Genomic DNA, 21334 nt, shown 5'->3' with positions numbered 1-21334 from the left:
CACATTTTGAGTAACTTGATCATATGTGATGCATTTTAAATGGTTTTATGTGTCATGGCCAAAAATGAAACAGATCTCTCCTAAACACCATGGCACTTTGTGATGAGGAAATTCAGCAGGGGTAAATTTAACTACACCCATGACATTCAAAGATACTGCTTAGAAACAAATTTTCACCTTAAATAACAACCTAGGAAATCTCCAGCATTTCCCCATTCCATTCAATATAACTCCCTCTGTTTTCTCTTCCAGGACAAGCAGGGAATTCCTTGGTGGTTAGGACTTAGCTACAAGGGGATTTTTCAATATGACTACCATGACAAAGTGAAACCAAGAAAAGTAAGTGTTTACTTCTCTGTCAAGGTCTGGGCTTGCCACGCATGTGACAGCTCAGTTTGAGGGTGTGATGTATGCCAAATGCTGGCATTGATTCACATGATTTTGAAGGATGTTAATTTTCTCCCAAAGTTGTCTGAATGTCTGCAAAGAATTAGCAGGCAAAAGTAGCTCTTAATTTATTAAATGTCGTGGTATGGAGGGGGCGGGGGGGGGGCAGCGAATAACGCTTAATCTTGCAACTTATGCTTCTTTTGTGTGTGGTTCATAAGAGATAAATGGGAACTGAAAAACTGATCGTCTCAGGTGCTGGAGGCCTTCCATCCACTGGCTATGGTGGTACTGAGGGTGTTCAGCCAGCCCCTGATAGCATATTGTCAAGCCATAAGTGATCTGAAAGAGAGAGGGGAGAAGAGACAGGAAATCTCCCATTTATTACGTTACATTTATTACAGATTTGCATAATTTTCCCAGAAGCAGCATTACATTTGATAAGCAACAATTTTACTAACTGAAGAGTTAAATGCCCAGCTAGCAGTGAAAGAGAACGGTCATCATATGCCTAAAAAAAAAGCATTAAAAAGTTTGTTCCCATTGATTTATTTAGGAACTTTACTCTGAAACAGTTCACAAATCAGACATGGCATGCATCGATCTGATCACAAAACTAGAGCTTGGTCAGTGATAACTAGCCATTCTGGTCTCTTTATTACTATTTTTAGTGAACCTTTCAGTGCACCTGAAAATCGGGATTTGTCTCAGTCCTTCCAAATTATCTTTGAGAAATCCAGCTACAGAATGTCCTGTTCCTTTGGGAGGAGGAAGGTTTTGATCCCCTGAGCTCATCCTACTAGGCGGACCCATGTGTTCTGATTTTCCTACCTAGGATGCCATCTAATAGAAAAAAGCTCATCTCTGAGCACATGCCCTGCAGGTGGGCATGCGCGGTCTGTTAGCAACAGTGTTTGTTGTACTGCAAACCCATGGAGACATCAGGAGGCAAGGTTTCAGGCTTGTTTGCAGACTGCAGAACTGGATGATTTGGAGCAACTAGGCTGTTCTTCCATGGATGCAAATGCTTCCGTGCTGAATTAATGTATTGCATTTCTCTTGGCACTGTCACTGTGCCAAGGTCCCCCCTCCCTTTCTTTCACTTCCCCTGATCACATTCAAGTTGGACACTGCCTGGTGCTCACAGATAGCATCTTCTATTAAAATAAACTAGAATCAAGGTTTTGGTAGAAAACAGAACTGCTTAAGGAGGCAGCAGGAGACAATAGGTGCACTGATTGGCCTTTTATTTATCAAAGGCTATTAATGAGGCTTTTTATTCATGGAAGGAAAGGATGAGGGGAGTAAGGAGGTCTTCCCAGAGCATCTGTGCTCTAAAAGACACATCTGTTTGGGATCAATCATTACCTGCAGGGCAAGCCATACTCACACGTGACAATGCCTAGGCTTTATTAAAACATGCCTAGACTGGGTGTTTGCACCCACATATCTCCATTAGTGCCAACCTCCCAGGGAAGACATGTCCTTAAAAAATGCCTTCCAAAGTCAGTCTTAGCAATAGAAACTTATTGGGAGGAAACTAATGCCCTGCCATGACAGGACTCAGCCATTGACAAGCTATAGCAATTGTTATCAACCCTGATGGGATGAGAGGGTTGGTGGAGAGCATCGGAAGAAAGAAGAAAAGAGGTCAGCTACTCTGACTGCATGAGAGGAGACAGACATTTCCATGGAAGGGTCAAGCCTTCTTTCTCAGCTTCCCTACTTTGCTTCTCAGCTGCTCAAGGTGATCTGGTCTGTAGCACTGGTTTTAGAGCTTGATAACATCTTGGCCAGCTTCTCTGTGTCCCCAATAACCTACCTCTAACTCTCACATTGCTCCTCAAATCAGGGGCTGTAAGTATCTCCTACCTTTTTTCTGCAAGTGTAACCCTAAAAAATAGGGTGCCAGTTTTCTCTTTATTGGGATTTTTTCTTTTTTTTGTCTCAGCAAATTATCCAGGAGACCCAAAACAATGGTACTGCCTTATGAATAAACCACAGAGAACTTCTGTGGCTTATCAGAAGTGGTCATAAATATGGGAGGGAAGGTTGGTTGGGAAGGGAAAGCAGGAATTTCTGGCTAGAATTTGTCCATTGCCATAATCCAGAGACCACGGCAGTGAAAAGCCAGCCTAGATGAGCAGTTCTATTTGGAATAGCTGTCTGTTGGCAGAGCTATTCCAAAATGCACAGCCTAGATCAGGGACAGGAGTTGCACAGGGTGGCTGGGGCTTCATTAGTTCCCCACGGAGTGCTTTTACCCTCTGTAGAGCAAATAAAAAGACTTCTTACCCTACACAGGTGGTAAAACCCCTCTGGCGAGAGCAGCTTAACTGCCTCAGCAAGGTGCAATGTTTAATCCTCTGCTAATTAGATTGTAAAATTGCACTTCATACCACTAGTATCTGAAAGCTTACTGTAGTATCTGATTCATTTCACCATACCAGCATGGGCTGGATCAAGTCTTTGCTGTGCAAAGGGGAGGGGTAAACCTTAGTGAACTTTCTGCAAGGTAAAATTAGGGGGTGAGGAGGAAAGAGATTATGTCTTTTCCTATCTTTATTATTTTGTTCTTGCACATTGCCTGTGCCAGAAACAAATTGAAAAATTACAATGGAAAAATAAATCTCCCTGGAAGAAACATAAGCAGAAAATTGTAGCAAGAAAGCAGCTGAAACCAAGACATTTATATTAAATGCATATAAAAACCTTGCTCATCTTATAGGAGAGATTGTAATGTTTTCCTATATGTCATCCTAGATAGATTTCCATGCTTATTGTGTTTGCAAGTAAAACTGTAACCTACACTAAGCAGCTGAGCCTATCTCAGGCGATCCCATTAGCAGTCAGTCAAAACCACATTTTTATTAAATTGCTGGAGTAAATCAGCCATGTGTCTCTAGAAAACTAACTAGGTTTGTCAGCAAGTTGGATGAATCCAGAGAGGAGAATTGAGGCTGACACAGGGCCAGAACCTGATCTTGCTTGCACTATTCTCACTCAGGCATAAGTCCTCCAGACCTCCAGCATTACTGGGGATGCAGCTGAGATGGGTATCTGGCACCTACTCTGAGGTGGTTCAGATGGGAATGCAGGGCTATTAAACTGGAATGCAGCTTGCACTGGGTTGCAGAGACTAACTCGACTCTGTGCTCCTATTTTTATGTTCCCTCCTGCCTATGCTTGAATTCTGTGGAAGCCCTGAAGCTCCCCAAAGCCATCACTCTGAGGCTTATCGTTCTCCCTTCTGTTTTTCTGCTGTATGTTCAGGGGCTAGCTCACAGACTCAGCAAGCCCTGCCAAAGGCTTCTTCTTGAATGTTGCCTATTTGAACCCAGATTTGGTCCATATCGGTTATGGTCTGATAGCCGTTCATTCTTAAGTATTAAATAAATCCAAAAGTTTTGGTAGACTTCACAAAATCCATCACTGCAGCTGAACAAGAAGAAGGAAGTACCAAGTGTAGGAAGATGGCTGCTGTCCTGCTAACCATATCCTGAGGCACTCTGGAAGTTTAGTAGCAGCTTGCAGAACGAGTGTCATTTGTGTAGCAGTAGCACACAGCATCCAGGATGGGCAGAATCCATCTCCCTCTATGTCAGGCTTAGCTCCCTGTGGAGAGAAAAGGTCCTTCAAGGCTCAGTGTGACTTGAAAAAGCACAACAAAAAGGAGTCTTTGTCCTGCTGGGCTGTGCTCATCTTGGGTCAGCACCACCCAATATTCATGATAAAACAAGGCAAGCTCTTTGGAATCAGGTCTTCAGAGAGTGTGCACCAGCACCGTTCTCCCACAAGCCCCTGAGGCTTTAGTGACCAAAACCATCGTTTTCAAAGGGTAATTAGGGGGTTTTTTGCTTACATTGCAGAGCAATTGGAAAGAAAGAGCAAGGCACTGCAGCCCCCCTGTGTGACTATGTTGTCTGTGAGTGGTGTTTGTCCATTTTAACCAGCAGGTAGGGATGTAACTCCACTCCATCCCAAGAGACCTGTACCTGAAGTAGAAGTGGCATAGCCAGGAGCTGTGAGACCTGCATGCTCAAGCAGTTGTAGTAGCATTAGGCATACCTCTGTTGTTCTAGTGAGATATTCCCACCGATTTAAGAGCCCAAAGGCATCTTTAGGGCACACAGCTTAACAGTTAGTAAACAATTAACTCCAAGCTGAAGAGTGAATGATTAACAGTCAACCAAAGAACTTCCATATGGCAAATAAATAGACAGAGAAATTGTTTAACTTATCACTAAAAATAGCAGGACATTAAAGGAGAGTCTGGTAGTGTTTGGTTGCTTTGCAAGAAATACCTCTGTGTAGTGTTATCCCATTTTCTTGTACAGAAGTCTAGTGGCAATGAAACTTAAAGTGAGCCTTTTTTCTCAGACTCAAATATTACCAGTGTTTACTTTCTCTGGTTGACTGTAGAGAACACAAAGGGAATAAAGACTTTTGGAAATAAGATAAAATGTGAGGCATCCCAAAATTTGGCTGTGAATGTAGCTTGACAAAGACTTTTCTTGTGACAGTCAAACATCAGTTTCTGCCATTTCTTCCTAGTGTTATCCTTTTTCTGAGAGGAAATGAAGCATGCTATGAAAATACTCTGTCCATTGCCATAAGGTCTCCACAAAGCTCTATGGATTCTCACTACAAAGGAATTCAATTTGTAGTATCATTTTGAATCCAAAGCAAGGTAACAGATTGAATTCTCATTCAAATGTGCAAAAACAAAAGAGTTGGACCCATCCGACTAAACAATACAAAGCACATGTAAAATCAGTAGCTTTAAGTGTGTGATCGGAGAGAAATCACCTGCTTGTTGAAAGCATGAGCAAAGTAATCAGCACATTAATTGTGTCCAGAAAGTAAAAGATTGCTGTGTGATGTCACTTGGTCTTTTCCAAACAACAAGAGATGGAGTGAACTTCCCCCATTCAGAGGCAAAATGAGATATTTACACAGGAGGAGCGACAGCCTAATTAAGAGCTGCTTTATTGCAGAACAAATAGAGATCTTCTCTGCTTTAGGGCATAATGAAGCATTGTGGAGTCAGTAATTGCATTGATGGAGTGGTTAAACTTGTGCTTCCTGTGGTGAAGGAATGACAGACCAGTAACTTAAAAAAACATAAAGTAGGGATTGATGTGAAATGTATAGAAATGAATGAATGATGGGGAGGAGAAAGATGACAAATTGGTCTCTATCCTGACTGATCACAGAACATCATGACAGTCAAACAGGCGAAAGAAACATGACATTCAAATCAGTTACAGGGAGCCCAATTCACTTCTATAACTCCTTGCCACGTGATACAATAGAGGTCAAGGGCTTAGAAGAGTTGAAGATAAGGCTAAAAGTGTGACCTCCATCCAGTTTTAACATTGATTTGGTTGTTTCAAGCAGGATTTTAGGAGGGGTTATAAACCCTCATATCCAAGGAGGGTGTTTGATTTGGCAGCAAGTTGTTTTCTGTTGTCAGAGGTATGGATCTTGTGCAATGCTCCTCTCACTGGCATGCCACTGAGCCAGAGGGTATATTCAGAAAGGGCTGGCCTTTCTCTGGACCAGGGGTCCTCAAACTTTTTAAACAGGGGTCTGGCGCGCAGATTAAGTGGCAGGAAGTCATCTGTGGCTGCTTGGTCTCCCCCCCAACCCCCGGCGCGGGGGGTGGGGGTGGGTGGGGTGGGGGAGTGGGTTCTGTAAATACAGGGGGCTGGACTGAGGACCCTGGGGGGCTGTATCCGGCCCGTGGGCCATAGTTTGAGGACCCCTGCTCTAGAGCATCCAAAATCAAGTGGGGTCAGAGACAATGTATTGGACTTGTGTCTAATTGGGGTCTTCTTGGAACAGCATCATTTCCTAAGACCTTTGCAAACACCTTCACATTGCAGACAGGGAAGAATTTACAAATGATACAAGAGGAGCAGAAAACATTTCCAGGAAATACTGGTTTAAAAGCTAGTGGAGTCTCAGTAGCATTGCTGTAATAAATTATTCACTGTGATTAGCTGCCTGTTAAGGACTACCTGCTGACTCTTTCTGCTGAGCGCTTTTATTTCTCTTCCCATTGCTGATCCTTCATGCTTTTTGGATTATGGACTTGGCTGTAAACTGAACCAGTCTTCAGGTCACGGCAGGTTGAACTCATTTTATAGTGCAGTAATTCAGTCTTGGATTAGTATCTGGAAATGCAGAGCACTGGAGGAGGGAGACATATACAAAGCAAGGTTCCTTACCATGCTATTTCTTCTCATGGAAAGAGGTCTCCTTCCATATCAGTAACAGACCTGTGGCTGTTGAAGAGCAGTCATAGTTTAAGACCTGCTGAAATGTCTTATTCCATCCCTGTTACACAGGAGACCATGGCCTCACTTGCACCTTTTTTGCTGCTGCTTGTCCTTGGTTTGGGGTGCCTACCATCCAGCACCAGGCCGTTCCCCTTTCAGCACCCACTACTCCATGCTTTACCACTGCACTCCACTATGCTAAAAAGCTTTCAAGCACACTGGGAGATTAATAAATCAGATCAGAGCACATTGGGCTGGAAAGCAGGATTTTGTCCCTGACACTCAGGATTTCCACAGGATTTGGCCAGACATGCCACTGGGCTGTGATTCAGTGACCATTTCTTTTGGCAGCAGTGTCAGATGAAGTGGCCTTCACCACCCTCCTCTCCCATGGCAATCCTACCACTGCTTCTTATTTCCTCCCCCGGGCCCCTTCCTCAGTCACGCTGGTATAACTGTGCAGCTGGGAAGGAAACTGCTCCAGAGAAGGGATCAGAGCTCAGCATAACCCAGCCAAAAAAAGTGGTCACTTTTACCCTCAACCAGTTCCCAATCCCTTTCACCATCTGGCTCATGGTCAGTATCACACAGCACAGCTTTAGGAGCTGGGTATGGGTGCAAGCTGCGTAAATCACAGCACTCAGAGAAAGAAACTGCCATTAACCTGCACAATAACTTTGTGGTGCAAGACAAAGGCTCCATAGCTCGCAACAAGTCGAAAGGAGTTTGGCTGCATGGAATTTGCCATGGCTGAACCAGGATGAATTAACAGTTAGGTATAGGTCATTATCACCACTTTTTCTCTTTCTTATATAAGCTGGTAAAAGTTTACTTCAGTGTCTTTCCCAAACAGAAGGCTAAGTGCGTTGTCTAGGTAAAGCAACTTTTAAAAATTGTAGGATAGTCAAGTCAACTGACCAACAAGTCAGTTACCATTATCTAGGTAAATAAGTAGCTTGATCAACTATAATGCTTGTAAACACTAATATGTAGTCTAAGGCACTGCTCTTTTATAAGGAAACCTTCACTATTTTGGTGGTTTAGTGTATGTGTACAGTGGTGATACCATCAGGCATATAGTCCCCTGAGTTTTCTGCAAGAATTTACATACACAAAGACTACGTCATGACATCCTATTGGTCTGGTCCAGCCAAGCCAAGCCCATGGCTACCATTAAATAGAGGAGTAGTCCCATCAAAGTAAAACTCCCGTGTTCTAAGTGCTTTGTCATATTCAGGTCTTAAAGGGTAATTCTCTATAAAAGCAGCAGCCAAGTCTTAAATGATTCTGCAGCACACAGCAGGAACTTAAACAAGATGCAAAGACAAATCACTCTGACAGCACAAAGTGAAACAAATTGGACCTCAGCGCCCTGGAGTTAGGGTGGAGATCTGGAGCGAGACTGAAACCTCCTTGAGCACTTATGCTTGGCTCTGAAGTGGTAGCAGGCTCCCCGCATGCCCCACCCCTCTCAAATGCTGTCTCTTAGCTCACCAGGACTCACTACTCCAAAGGCCTGGGCATTTTTACAACCAGATGAAGCCAGGCAGGAGCCCAGTTAGTCAGTGGCAATGAACGTGAGACATCTTTAGGTCAGTGGCCTGGGCAGGAGACTCAGAATGTCAGGCGTTGCAGCCAATTACCATGTACATGGGGTAGCTGCTGCTGTGGCACCCCATATGCAGACACCCTGCATCACAGGAGTATTTTCAGTCATACAACCTGATACATATGTGCATCACCATAGCCTTGTGGGACAGAGATGGTGGTTTGGGTATTTTGCTTCCAAGATAGATGTACTTCAGTCATGCCGCTAGAGAAGACAAAAGGACCCTTAGGAAAAAGAGTAGCAGGAATGGTTTGTGGGCAGCATAAATCATTCTAGGGTGCCACAGCTGATTCATATGCTATAGGCTGGGCATCCTCTATGTAATACATAGGATATTATGTCAGAAAGGAGAGATCTTCAATGCAGAAAGATCTAGTCACTTTGATTTGCTTGCAGAGGATAAAAGCGGGAAAAAAGCCTTAACAGAATCAGGAAATAAAGTTCTCTGTAGACCTATGGATTTAGACACACCCAGCATGGTGAAAGCAATACAATATCTAACAGCATCTACCAGATACATACACATATATATATATGTGCGGCAAAGGTGGATTTGGTTGGCTATAAAGTCGAAGTCTGATCTCCCAGGGTATATACATTTATAGACACAAATATCAAGTTACATTATGTAGACAAATAATGCTTTGTCCAAATAGCAGTTCTTCCCTCTGTGATCTGATGCTTTGCTGCCTCACTGAGCCAATAAACCAGTTTGAAATTTAATAGGGAATTGTCTCTCCATAATGGAAATGAATGCAGTGGTGATTATATAGATCTAGATGCAATTTCTGTTTGGTCAAGCCAGAAACGTTTGTTGGGGTGGTGTGGTCCCGTGAGAACAGCACACAGCAGAAAGTATCTCAAATTGGACCAGAAATTGTCTGTTTGGCAAAAAAAGAGTCCTGAAGCCTGAGGGGAAGATGTAATTAGATAGTGAGCTGGGATTGCTGACAGACCACTGAAAGTCCCACTTAGCCAAGCCACTCTCTCATTCCATGGGGGAAGGGAGGACAGCAAGCCTCTGGGAAGATCATTGGTGGAGCTGTTTCCCACATCAAATCACACAGGAAACCTTTTATTTTTTCGTTTGGGGAAGTGAAAGAAAAAAACCCAACCCCAAACTAATAGAAATACAGGAATGAATGGAAGTGTGGCAGGATGGAGTGCTAAGTTGTGGTGCAGCAGCATCCCCATTTCATGGCCTGGGGGCACCCGCAGCAGTGGGTCACACTAATTCACAGGTGACAGCCCACAGAAATCTCTTGGTAAATCTGCCCCTGAAACAAGAGCCCATTTGTTTGAGCTAAGATGGTGCTGTTCTGGCTGGACCAAATCCTTCCTCATTCGCTCTAACTAGTTTGACAGAGGTATGATTGATGGGAGCAGGGTTGTCGTGAGGCAGAACACAAATCCATGCCCGGAAACCATGGCCCCACTGAAATCACTGGGACAAAACTGCCATTGACTTCACTGGAGCTGTGATTTCCATAGAGTTTAAGGCCAAAAAGGGACTGCTCACAACCTCCACCCTGACCTCCTGCATAACTCAGACCCTAGAATTTTGCTTGCTGGTTTGTTCAGTGGAAGGAATTGCATTTCCAAGGAGGAATTTTTTTGTTATGTTTGTTTTGTCTTTCAACTGCAAAACAAAAGACTTGGGAGTTTGTAGCTGCACTTATGCAAGCTATATGAAAATACCATAATTGTTTAGTTCCATTGTTTAGTACCAGTTTTAGTATCGGGATGTCATCCAGGGTTGCCTCTTGCCCATAGTGTAGGCAAGGGAAGGGGTTGCATTTGGGCTGTTAGAAATGTGCCTCATTATTTCCCTGCCTGTCCTAGAAGCCTTTCAGAGTATCCAGTCTGGGTGGTAGTCCGTGTATTTGGAGGAATGATTGTTCCTTCTGCATAGTATGATTTAACAAGGCATTAATCATCTCAGAAGCTGCAAGACTTGAAGGACTGGGAGACGCCATATAGGTCAGTAAGTCTGACAACAGTTAGAATTGGTCATTTATTAAATGCTTAGAATCAAAGAAAAATACAGGTCAAAAAGGCCTCTGGAGGACTGCAGCTCAACCTCCTGCTCAAAGTAGTGCCAGCTTCAGAGTTCGATCAGGCTACTCACAGCCCTAGTGTTTGACCACCCTCACTGTTTCAGTTTTGGGGTTTTATTTAACATATCTAGTCAGAATTTCCCTTGCTGCAACCCTGCAACTGGTGTCCATTGCCCCTTTTCTGGGCATCTCTGAGAAAAGTCTGTCTCCTTCTCCTTTGTAAATACCCTTTAGAATCACAGAATTATTTAGATTGGAAAAGACCTTTGAGACCATCAAATCCAACCATTAACCCAGCACTGCCAAACCCACCACTAGACTGTGTCCCTGAGCACTGCATCTATGCATTTCTTAAACACCTCCAGGGATGGTAATTCCACCACCTCCCTGGGCAGTCTGTTCCAATGCTTAACAACCCTTTCAGTGAAGAAATTTTTCTTCATACTCGGTTTAAACCTCCCCTGGTGCAACTTGAGGCTGTTTCCTCTTGTCCTGTTGCTCGTTACCTGGGAGCAAGAGACCAACCCCCACTGCCTGCAGCCCCTGCCAGGCAGCTGTAGAGAGTGATCAGGTGCCCCCTGAGCCTCCTCCTCTCCAGGAAGAATACCCCTAGTTCCCTCAGCTGCTCCTCATAGGACTCCAGACCCTTCCCCGTGTCCGTTGCCCTTCTCTGGACACACTCCAGCACCTCTGCATCCTTCTGGAAGTCACCAAAGAGAGCAGACATACAGCAGGTAGATCCTTTGTAAACTTCTGCAGATGGTTTGATTCTGAGCAGCCACCAAGCATGATATCTGAAACCCCTGAGAGCACGTGCATGGCTGAGTAGACCCATTCTGCCTCTGCCCTAACTCAGGTGCTTCAAGGGATGATATGCACACATAAAAGGGAAAGAAAATGAGACACCAGGTACTTGAGCATTAATATGTGATTCTTAATAGGCCCAATGCAAAACGGTTTACACTGCGTCCCCAGAAGATTGTCCAGTCACAGTGCACACTACCCAGTTCAGTGCCAAGTCCAGCTCTTCTGGGCCCATCAGGCAGAAGACAGGATCAGGCACCCAGTACCCCAACCCCAGGATAAAGAAGCCTGAGAATTATTCCAAAAGATACTATTTGGGCATGTTTCTCTAGGTACCATAATCCAGAGGGCACTGTGCACCAGTCACCGGTGCTGCCCTTCAGCAGCCCTGTCTGTCCTGTCCCTGAGCAGCAGGGCAACACAGGAGCCAAAATAACCACAGTACTGCCAGGGGTTCCCAAATGTATGAGATGGTCCCTCCACTGGATACTCAGGCAAGGCTTCCCGACCACAAAGGGACAGAGCATGGCCCAGTGCCTAGCACAGATTAACTCAGCTCCCCACACCTCAGCGAAGTCCAGGTCACCCAGGACATGGGTGGCCAGAAACATTCCCCGATGTTTCATTCAGGAAATACCCTCCCTTCTTTATCAGGAGCCTCTGGCATTTTTCAAATGCTCTCACACTGACCCTACCTCCTGCTGCGTGCAAACTCCACAGCACCAGCCCCACGGTCAATCAAAATGGTAAAAACCTTCTTCAGACTCATGGCTGAAACGGATGCAGATCCCTGCACCTCCCCTCCTCCAGGCTCAGCTTAATTAGGGAGCAGCCAGCAAACCACAAGTGTGCTCACAAAAGAAGCTTGCGTCTGAAGGGCTTTGACTGCAGCTCTTTGTAACTAGTCACAAACATCTGGTGCCTGGCAAGCTTGCCTGACTCTTGGAAAGGGTTTCCAATGAGAAAATTCCTGTAGCTTGCACCTGAATTCTCCACAGCGCACCGTGCAGCACTCGGATCCCTCCCTTGGCTCCTCTTCTAAGCTGCCAGCTTTGCAGAAAAGCCATTTCTGGCACTTTCTTCCCCACCATAGCCTCCCCACCCAGGCCAACACATTTTAAACAGTACACATGGTCCAACAGGGAACAATTATTCCCCTGAATAAGCAGGTTGATAAGCAGTTTTGCAAATTCAAGTGATAGTGTCAGTTCCAGTTTTATTGGCATGATAAAACAAAGCCCACGGTGGGGATGGTCCCCCTGGAGAAGGAGGGAAGAAGAAGGGTAATTCTTTTCTCCTTTTTTAGTAGCCCCTTTCCCTTTCACATGCACGTGTAAGCGTGCAGCTGTGCTCAAGAGCTGATCTCTGGGAGCCTTCCTTAAGTATCTATTGAAGATTAAACGATCTCATGTGCAGCCTGTAATGATGGCCACTACCAAAAATTGTTCCCATCTGAAAGCTGCCCAGTGCTGCATGATCCAAACTGTGCTGCTGACCTCAGAAGAGATCCCAGCAGGCAAACCGCCACATCACAGGAACAGCCCACCGCAAGCACCACTAATTGTCCCCTTGTCTGCAAGCTCCAAGAGAAGGCAGCTACTAAAGGGCAGGGGAGCTGTGCTCTCAGTTTGTGCTACTGACTGAGTTTCTCCCAAGCCTCATTTCCAGTGTGTTTGGGGAGATGCTGTCCCAGTCCCTGCTGTGAGGTACCTTCTGTCTGGCAAAAGTCACTACACTCCTAACAGAACTCCAGTAAAGCCAATACAGGTTGTCCCACCTACAAGGGCAGGCCTTGGATGCGGCCCTGCAAATAAGCCAAAGGCAATCCTAAGCCAAATAACCCAAAACCATACCCAGCCTCAGTGCAGGAGGAGGTAAATCTGTCATGAACATGGATGCTTTGACCCAAACTAGCCCCAAAACCAGCAAGCATCTGTATTGTCACTGCATTTCCACAAGACTGTTGAAATTATGACCAGCTCCTGCTGTGGCTCATATTCCCTAGGGAAGGTTGCAAGCACCAATGTGGTAAAAGGATCTTGATGGGTAAAAATTATGCTTCCATTTAAGAAGACCAACTAATGGCACCTTGTGCATCTGTCACTGAATTAACAACATCAATTTGAAACTGTCTGTAAGCTGGACAACTGGTGAGGGAGACAGCTTGCTTACATTAGAAGTTCTGGCTGAAGAGAGACCTTAGGCTTTGTTTCTTCCGAGGGGTTGTGATCAGCTAACAGGAAAGTGGATACTTTCTTGTGGGTATTCACATTCTTGCAGACCGGATTCTTTATGTATATGAAGGGTGAGACCACTCAGATCAATGTGGGCAAAACGAGTGGGAGATTGCAGAATAATATTTGAGGAGCAAAGGGAGCTCAGTTACAGCAATGGTAAAATGCACGTGTATGTTCTGGAGAGTAGCACTATGGAAAAAAAGACACAAACCCAAGTTGTGGGGTCACTTTCACCCCCTCCCTCCCAAGAGTCTGGATTTGCCTCCTTCTGCACCCTGCCAAGAAAAACAAAGAGACTAAATATAAAAATGCAGCAATCTGGGGAGCTGCTCTGGTGCCCAAAGTGTAGGTGGCTAATGCCGTTTTAGGCCCCGCTGGGGATCAGAGACATCTGCATGAGGCTGGCACCGGCCCCTCGGCAGGCTCCCTCCCTCCTGGGGCAGCAGCCGGGGGCCAGGCAGGGTACCCTGGGCCACGGAAAATGGCACTCAACGCCTACGTTTGGGCATCTGAACAGCTTCCCCAGAGCCCTGTGTGTTTGGACAGTTGGAGTTAATCATCGAAGGGAAATGGAGCTGCAGTTAATGAACTGAGTACTGTGACTTTGGGAGTAGAGGGTAAAATAGGAAAGGATCGGAGCGCAGGGGACAGTCTGGCAGAGTCCAAGGGAGGAGGATGGGTGGCAGAGCGTCTGAGGAGAGCAGCTGCCAGCAGCTCTGAAAAGGCTTTCAAATTCCTTCTGTGCCACACCGAAGTTTAGTCATAAATGACAACAGGGGACCCAGGGACAGAGGGATGTTTTCTGAAGGGTGTGATCTGCTAGTTTTTTAGACTCTTATGTGTTCCACATGTCTGAGCGCTTCCCAAACATGTCCTCTGCACATGCCATGCGGCACGGCTCCATTATTCTCCCTGCCTTGTGGATGGGCATCTGGAAGCACGGAGGGCTGTTTTCAGCAGCCCACATGGCAGTCTCAGGCTTGACCTCAGTTGTTGTCAGTGGGAGTTTAGGCTCCAAACTTCCTTTTCATGCCTTTGAAGCTGGGTGCTTGCAGGGCAGACAGACTTCAGTTCAGACCTCAGCTCCTGGCTTAACCCTTTCACCCCATGTCTGTCCTTCCTCAGTGAGTAAAATAGTGGGTGTTTCTGTGCTTCGTTTGGTGATTACAGCTTTTATGAAGTGATTAATTTTTCCAGTGGAGGAATAAAATAATCCTGTAAGGAAGGTACAGCCCAGCCCTTCAAGCATTCCATCCCTCCTGGACCCCTTCCTCTCCTACCCCTCTGCAATGCAGACAGCCCCAGAGTACAGGGCAGCTCAGGGCCCTCCTTACCCCACCCTTCCTTCCAAACCCCCCATTAACAAAAAGAAAAAAAGAGAAAATAAAAAATAAATAATAAAAAAATCTTGGTTGGAAACTTTTACAAACACAAGGATTTTCAATTTTGCTGCCCCTGAAATATTAGCACAGATAAAATTTTGGGTCCTTGCTGTGGCTTGTTTTATTTTCTAGATTTCACCTCCACCAGCAGCTTAATCAGTGCAAATCGAATTACTCCTCCTGTTTACATATCTCCAGAGCGCTGACACTGGCAAGCAGCTTATCTCGGCCTGTCAGGAGCCAGCGCCTTCCTTGGGGGTAGGACAGGAACTCTACAGAAGCTGCCTGTAGTAGGAGCAGGAGTATAAATCAAAGAGAGCTCTGCTGGCTGTGCTTCCCAGCAGCGAGGTTACGCTCCTCAAGCCCTACTGCTTGCTAGGGGCAGCACGGGGAAGCCGAGTGGGAGATGCCCAAGGGGTGGAGGCTGCCTCCTCCCTGAGGCAGCCAGGGTTTGGATTTTGGCTGGCCCATTCGTGAAGAGGAGGCGGTGGTGGGCCTGTCGCCGGCCGTGATGGTACCTTGGTTTGCAGAGCTGATGCAGTGTTTTGCAGTCACCGCATCCTTCATGCTGCTTCTGTGGTCACTGCTCCCTCCTGCCTACTTGAGGGTCCCTTCACGGCAGAGACGTGGGATACAGGGACCCCGGGAGCGCACTGCAGGGCCCAGGAGCACGTACGCTCAGTGGGCAGGCAGAGACCCGCAGGGCTGGCTCAGGCGCGAGGGCACGCAGGGAGAGACCTGCACTTTACTCCCAGGACTGCTTCGTGCCTCAGTTTCCCCCCTCGGCGATGGTGTTGGCTGTCTGCGTGCTGCCAGCAGGGCAGCCTGGAAAACTGCGGCAGGAATTGACTTTCTTCCCGCCGGGAGCACGAGGGGGCCTCGGGCATCGCCCGCACGACTCCGCCAGCTGGCGTAGATAGGCTGCCTCCGCTCGGCTCACGCTTGTGCGAGCCTTGCCCTGGTTGTACAAGCAGAGCTGGGTACCCCACCTCAGTGGGGCGGGGGTCACCCCGGTGGGGGTCTCGCCTCCCCCGCCAGGCCACCTTCGTCCCTGCTGGGACCCGCGCCAGCGCACAGCCACGCTGCCAGCCCTCGAGGGGGGCAGCAGCCGCACCCCGGTTTTCCCGTGGCCTCGCCTGCGTTGCAGTCCTATTCCACCCCGCAAAGCGATGCTGGCGCCCTCCCCCGCCTCCCCCCCCCGGCCCCGAGCCCGCTGCAGGCAGCGGGGGAGGGCACCGCCCCCGGGGCTGCCCCGCGGCTCCTGGGCGGGGGGCGCGGGCGGGACGCGGGGCCGAGCCGAGCCGGGCCGGGCCGGGGCGGAGCGGAGCGAGCGGAGCGGGGCAGCCCCGCCGCAGCGCCGGGAGGGAGCGGCGCGGCGGGCAGGGCTGGGTGAGAGCTTCGCGGAGGCGCCTCACCCCCTTCCTCTGCCCGCAGATCTTCCAATGGAGGCAGCTGGAGAACCTCTATTTCCGCGAGAAGAAGTTCTCGGTGGAGGTGCACGACCCGCGCAGGTGAGTGCCGAGCCGGGCTGAGCCGTGCCGAGCCGTACCGTACCGAGCCGTGCCTTGCAGTGCCGAGCCGGGCTGAGGCGTGCCGAACCGTACCGTACCGAGCCGTGCCTTGCAGTGCCCAACCGGGCTGAGCCGTACTGAGCCGGGCTTTGCAGTGCCGTGCCGAGCCGGGTCGTGGTGAGCCGCGCTGGCCCGGGGCTTGCTGCGCTTGGTATCTGGGGAAGCAAAAGGCAACGGGTACCAAGCCGGTGCCTGTTGCTTCCTTCCATCGGGACGCTTTGGGTTCGGGTGGCTGTTTGTGAGGATGTGCTTCCCCTCGGCTCTTAGCGGTATTTTTTTTTTTCCCCTTCCCTCTGTTTTGGCACCTACTGACCCCCGGGGCTGTGCAGCTGCGGTGCCCCAGCTGCGGTGCCGGCAGACCCCGTGCGTGAGCCGGGGGTTGCCTTGTTCCCCTTTTGCTCTTGGAGCCTGGAGATGGGCGCCAGATTTTGTACTCACATGCTTCCTTGTAAATAAATATTCAATAGTGCAACTGAAAGGAATGGCACAGTACCAGAGGTTTACCGGCAGTCTGGATGAAAGCCCATCAGTCTCTTTGGCACAGGAGTCTTTTTTTGGGGTTTTTTTTTGTTTGTTTGTTTCCTTCTTACTTCAGAAATCTAATGTGGGAGAGGGTGAGTTCAAGTGACTGTGCTGCACCTAGTCAGTGCATTCTGCACCCCTTGCTCGTTTGTGGTAGTGGATGGCTACTGCAGACAGTGACCAGCGTGTGTGTATTGCTCTGTAAATTGTTCTCACTAAAAGCAGTGTCCCACTTTTCAAAGTGTGGATACAACTGATGAAAACCAACCCTTTTCCCAGAATGATTTTATGTGCTGCTGGTAGTAGTGTGTTTTGCTGATCACCCAGCTGTGATCCTGTTTCACCTGTTTCCCATGCCTATCTGTGTACTAATATATGTACTTTTATTAGGGGAATTTTGCATGCAGTTTCTGTGCTTATTCGCCCTGATATGAACACTGTCACACTAATACAATGGTGCCTATTTCCATAGGTGCGTTTTGTTAAAGCAAAAACTGAGTCGAGCAGCGCGTGTCATTGTGCAGCTCCAGGTCAATGGAGCCTTGAAGCATCTGCTTAGTATTAAGCATGTAAATAGTCGCATGAAATCTAGCAGAGCAAATTCCCAAAGTTGAGAATACACTGGGAGATCTTCCAACAGCAGGACCTGGGGGTGGTACACTCCTTCCTCCACTGAGCCTCTGGCAGCGGTCAAGGCGTCAGAAATGCGTGCTCCAAGCAAACAGTAGCAAGAAGCCCCTAAACAGCCAGGCTGTCCGTTTCCTGGAAGCAGCAGTTGCAAGGAAAAAAAGGCAAATAGCTCTGGGACATTAAAATCATTATAATATTTGCAACTCAATGTTGTGCATGAAATGTGACCACACAGAGGAACCTCTTCTGTCTCATTTGTATTTAGATGATAGGAATTACTGACACAGAAGAGATTCTGGCTTTTTATTCCATTGCATTGTTTCTCTGAATCACTTGAATCAACACCAGGAGCACAAAACCCTGTCCCAGGTTGTCAGCCTGATAATTTCTCACTACAAGGGAATTAATTTGGTTGATTTTCTTATCCAGAGAGTACCGCCACCCAGGGCAAACTGGTACACTGGCTGTAAAGCAGCAAAGCACATTGTAGTGGCGTGGTGGGAATACAGCTTGGACTGTAGTCTGCCGGCCAAGTGGGATGGACTCCTGCGAGGAGTTGTTCTGCATGTGGAGGTGGAGGAGTAGCCAACACAGTGCTCTTTCCACATTCCTCTCTTCGTAGCCAAACCAGAGCCTGAGTCAGCAAACCACAGTCACAGCAAGCACGGCTCCATGGCTGTGGCCAGGGCTGGGCAGCACAATGTATGTTTTTAAGCCCTGCCTCTGCTCGTGGCTTCCTGCCCTGAACAAGCCATTTAACCTCTTTTCATCATGGTTACTTATCCCATAAAGGAGGGAAATTATACTTTTTTGGGGGTATCAACAAGGTTAATTCCATAACATGTGTAGCATCGTGAGAGGAAGTAATGGAAAGAACACCCATGGGCTGTCTCCCACAGGTCCCCCAAAAACAGGTGTGAAAAGCAAGTCCACAGCACTGATCAGCTAAGTCTGCAGACTTTCTAACAGGGTCTGCAGTTCTGATGGAAAATATGTACAGATCCCAAAAAGACAAGCAATTGGAAATCGCTGCTTTTAAGATGAGAAGATGAATGGCTTGCAGAGTATGTTTCTGAGAGTTCAAAACAAGTTACTGTGTTAGAACTGAATAGGATTGCACAAGAATTAAGGCTTTAGCCCATGTTGGAGTGCCTTAATGCCTTAGAGCCTTGTATGCCAACATGCTGCAGCAGTTTGTGTCCCTTTAACCAACACAAAGCATCCAGAGTTAGATCCCCTCTCCAGCCTCAACTTCAAGAGCACCTCCCAGCATAGCCTTCATTCCCTATCTGGTGACAGGGATGAGGCAGCCCAGCACCCATCTTCATTAGGACCATCAGCCCCTGTCCTATTGCATCCATGGAGAGTTTTCTCACAAGAGCAATACTCATAATGGGACAAGGTCTTCTGCTCCAGTCGTGTGGAAAGGACTCAGCACAGGGTAACGCTGAAACATGAGATTCCCCACTTCTCTCAGACCTTGTTGGCTGTAGCTGTTTACTCAGAGAAGTCAAACTCCAGTTTGTAGCTTCACAGTTTGGCTTAAACATGTTTTGCAGCACTGAAAAGGCCCTGACTCAAGAGTGGTCAGCCCTCTCACAGGCTGCACCTGGACAGCAGTTCCCATTTTGCTGCAGAATTTTTCATTTCTTTCATTCTTGGCTCTGTCACAACTTTCTTTGACCATGTGCCTCCCCGCCTCATGTTCACCTCCAATTTTGGACAGGACAGCAGCCCACAGGCACCAGAGGAGGAGTGGCCAGTGCAGGTGCAGGAGGGGAACCGCTGCCTTAGCAGCCTTGAGGACTTCTGAGTGCTGCTAAAAAGAGTCCACTACCCCTTGCACTCCACAGTAGAGCTCCCAGGCTGTCCTGCAGTGTCACCTTCACATCTACATCGCACAGAGTGCCTGCTGGCTACAGACTGTGACAACCCCTCCGTAGCACACCCTGCTCCCCAGGCTGTCTCTTGCAGTGGCCCTTCTTCACCATCCATCTTCCTATGTGAAAGGCTATATTTTTTAATATATATAAATATATATAACATATATAAAATATATGTATGTGTATATAAAGCATCATATTTCTGAGCTAGCCTCTGTACTCATGCTCACATTCATTTCGTAGTCCTCCACCACAAGACTTTTCTTAACAGCCTAGAGAGGACCTCATTTCTTTGGGGCTCTGTAGATGCATGGCTTGGTTTACTGCAGCCCGTGCTACATCCCTGCAGTGGGAGGAGTTCTGCAGACCAGGACTGTGTGAGCCTGTGGGTGCTGGTGTCAGGGGCTCTGCTGGTGGAGGCAGAGTTGAGGGGTGGGGTGGAATAATCAAGCAGTTTTGTACAGCTGTGAAAGCACAGGGAAACCTAACCTGTATTTTTTGCTAATATTTGAGGACAGTTGGGAGTCCCAGAGAGGAAACATTTAGCTCTTATTTTTCCTGGTTTTATATTCACTCAGCTAATCACCCAGTCACATACTTCTCTCCAGGGCACTAGGCAGCCCTCTCTGAACCTCACAACTCCACTTTTTCGTACCACATGGCAAGTCCTGCTATATCTGTTTACATGTGGGGAATTCAAGGTACCTGAACAGTTTATACCATATTCCCTAAAGCAGCCATTGTTCCTAAGGATCTTTAGTTGCCATCTGGGTCCTAATATGTAAGAACCACTGTCCAAAGCCAGAGGTAGTACAGGGTGTGAGGACTTGACCTCAGGTGTCTCAACATATGATGAGACGCAGAGGATTCACACATGCTTTGGCATTGTTGACTCCCCTGGAACACATAGCAGGTCAGCATCAGCTCAGCCAAGCCCAGGAATACAGTCTGAACTGGACAAACTGGATGATCTTTACGGTTAGTCCTCTAGAGCTTGCTAACTTGAGGAGTTATTTAAAGTACATGCTCTCCTGACTTCATTAGCTATTTATTGCTGTTCTCTAAGCATTTTTTTGCCATTAGCACAAGGGTGTGCGCAGTAAAGGCAGCAGCTTTTGCTATGAGGTCTGCGGTAGGTTCTGCCACAGAAAATGATCAGAGGAAACCTTGGTGTAACCTCAGTTCTTTTCTCCTCTCCAGGGCATCTGTGACCAGGAGGACTTTTGGGCATAGCGGCATTGCTGTGCATACGTGGTACGCCTGTCCAGCACTAATAAAGTCTATCTGGGCTATGGCCATTAGTCAGCATCAGTTCTACCTGGACAGAAAGCAAAGCAAGGTAAGCCTGTTGGAGGTGGGAAGTGCATGTTGTAGTGGGTGAGTGCTCACACCCCACAGTGCCAGCAGGGTCAAGCCCAGACGGTGCCTCCTATCCTATTCTCCCTTCCCACTTAAGATCAAAAAAAAGGCAGACTGACTCAAAATAGATGCTGGCTTTGACCAGACTGAGGGAATTTGTATCAAATTCACGTCTATGGGAGTAAGGATTGAGGGAAGGACTGGAGGAGCCAAAGTCTGCAAGCAGATAGGGTCACATCCCTGTCTGGACAGTTTCCACATGTCTGTTCGTTCTTGAACGGTCATAAAGTTAGGGCAGCTTTCAATAACTGAGTTCGAAGTAGCTTCACACTCTACACCTGTTTCTGAATCCTTGTTGTCCCTTGCTTTTTACTACCAAATCTTCCTAGAAATGAAGGGTAGGGATATTAGTTCTCTCTTCACACAGAATCTCACAACAGAAGGAGGGAGGCAGGATGCTGACAGCCTGGCCTTACAAGGAACTGTCTTGATCTGGTGCTGCACAAAGGGTCACTCAATACGCAAAAGAAACCACCTTGAAACCACAGGAGTATGTGTTCTCTTTATAATTCCTTTCATTGACAGTAATTTTAGGCATACTCAGAGCAG

At 47.4% G+C, this 21334-nt stretch overlaps 1 protein-coding gene across 7 annotated transcripts in view; it reads left to right on the top strand.

The window, feature by feature from the left end:
- Nucleotides 1-21334, top strand: part of FRMD4A (FERM domain containing 4A) — a 386250-nt gene that overhangs the window by 325723 nt on the left and 39193 nt on the right. For all 7 annotated transcript variants that reach the window (XM_055710530.1, XM_055710531.1, XM_055710532.1 and 4 more), the window contains 3 exons: nucleotides 253-339; nucleotides 16195-16271; nucleotides 20567-20705. In XM_055710530.1, coding sequence (XP_055566505.1) covers nucleotides 253-339; nucleotides 16195-16271; nucleotides 20567-20705 — 303 coding nt within the window. The remainder of the gene's footprint in view (nucleotides 1-252; nucleotides 340-16194; nucleotides 16272-20566; nucleotides 20706-21334) is intronic.

The sequence above is a fragment of the Falco cherrug genome, chromosome 5 (assembly GCF_023634085.1).
Source record: "Falco cherrug isolate bFalChe1 chromosome 5, bFalChe1.pri, whole genome shotgun sequence".
Lineage (NCBI taxonomy): Eukaryota > Metazoa > Chordata > Aves > Falconiformes > Falconidae > Falco > Falco cherrug.
This window is presented reverse-complemented; position numbering and strand designations above follow the sequence as displayed.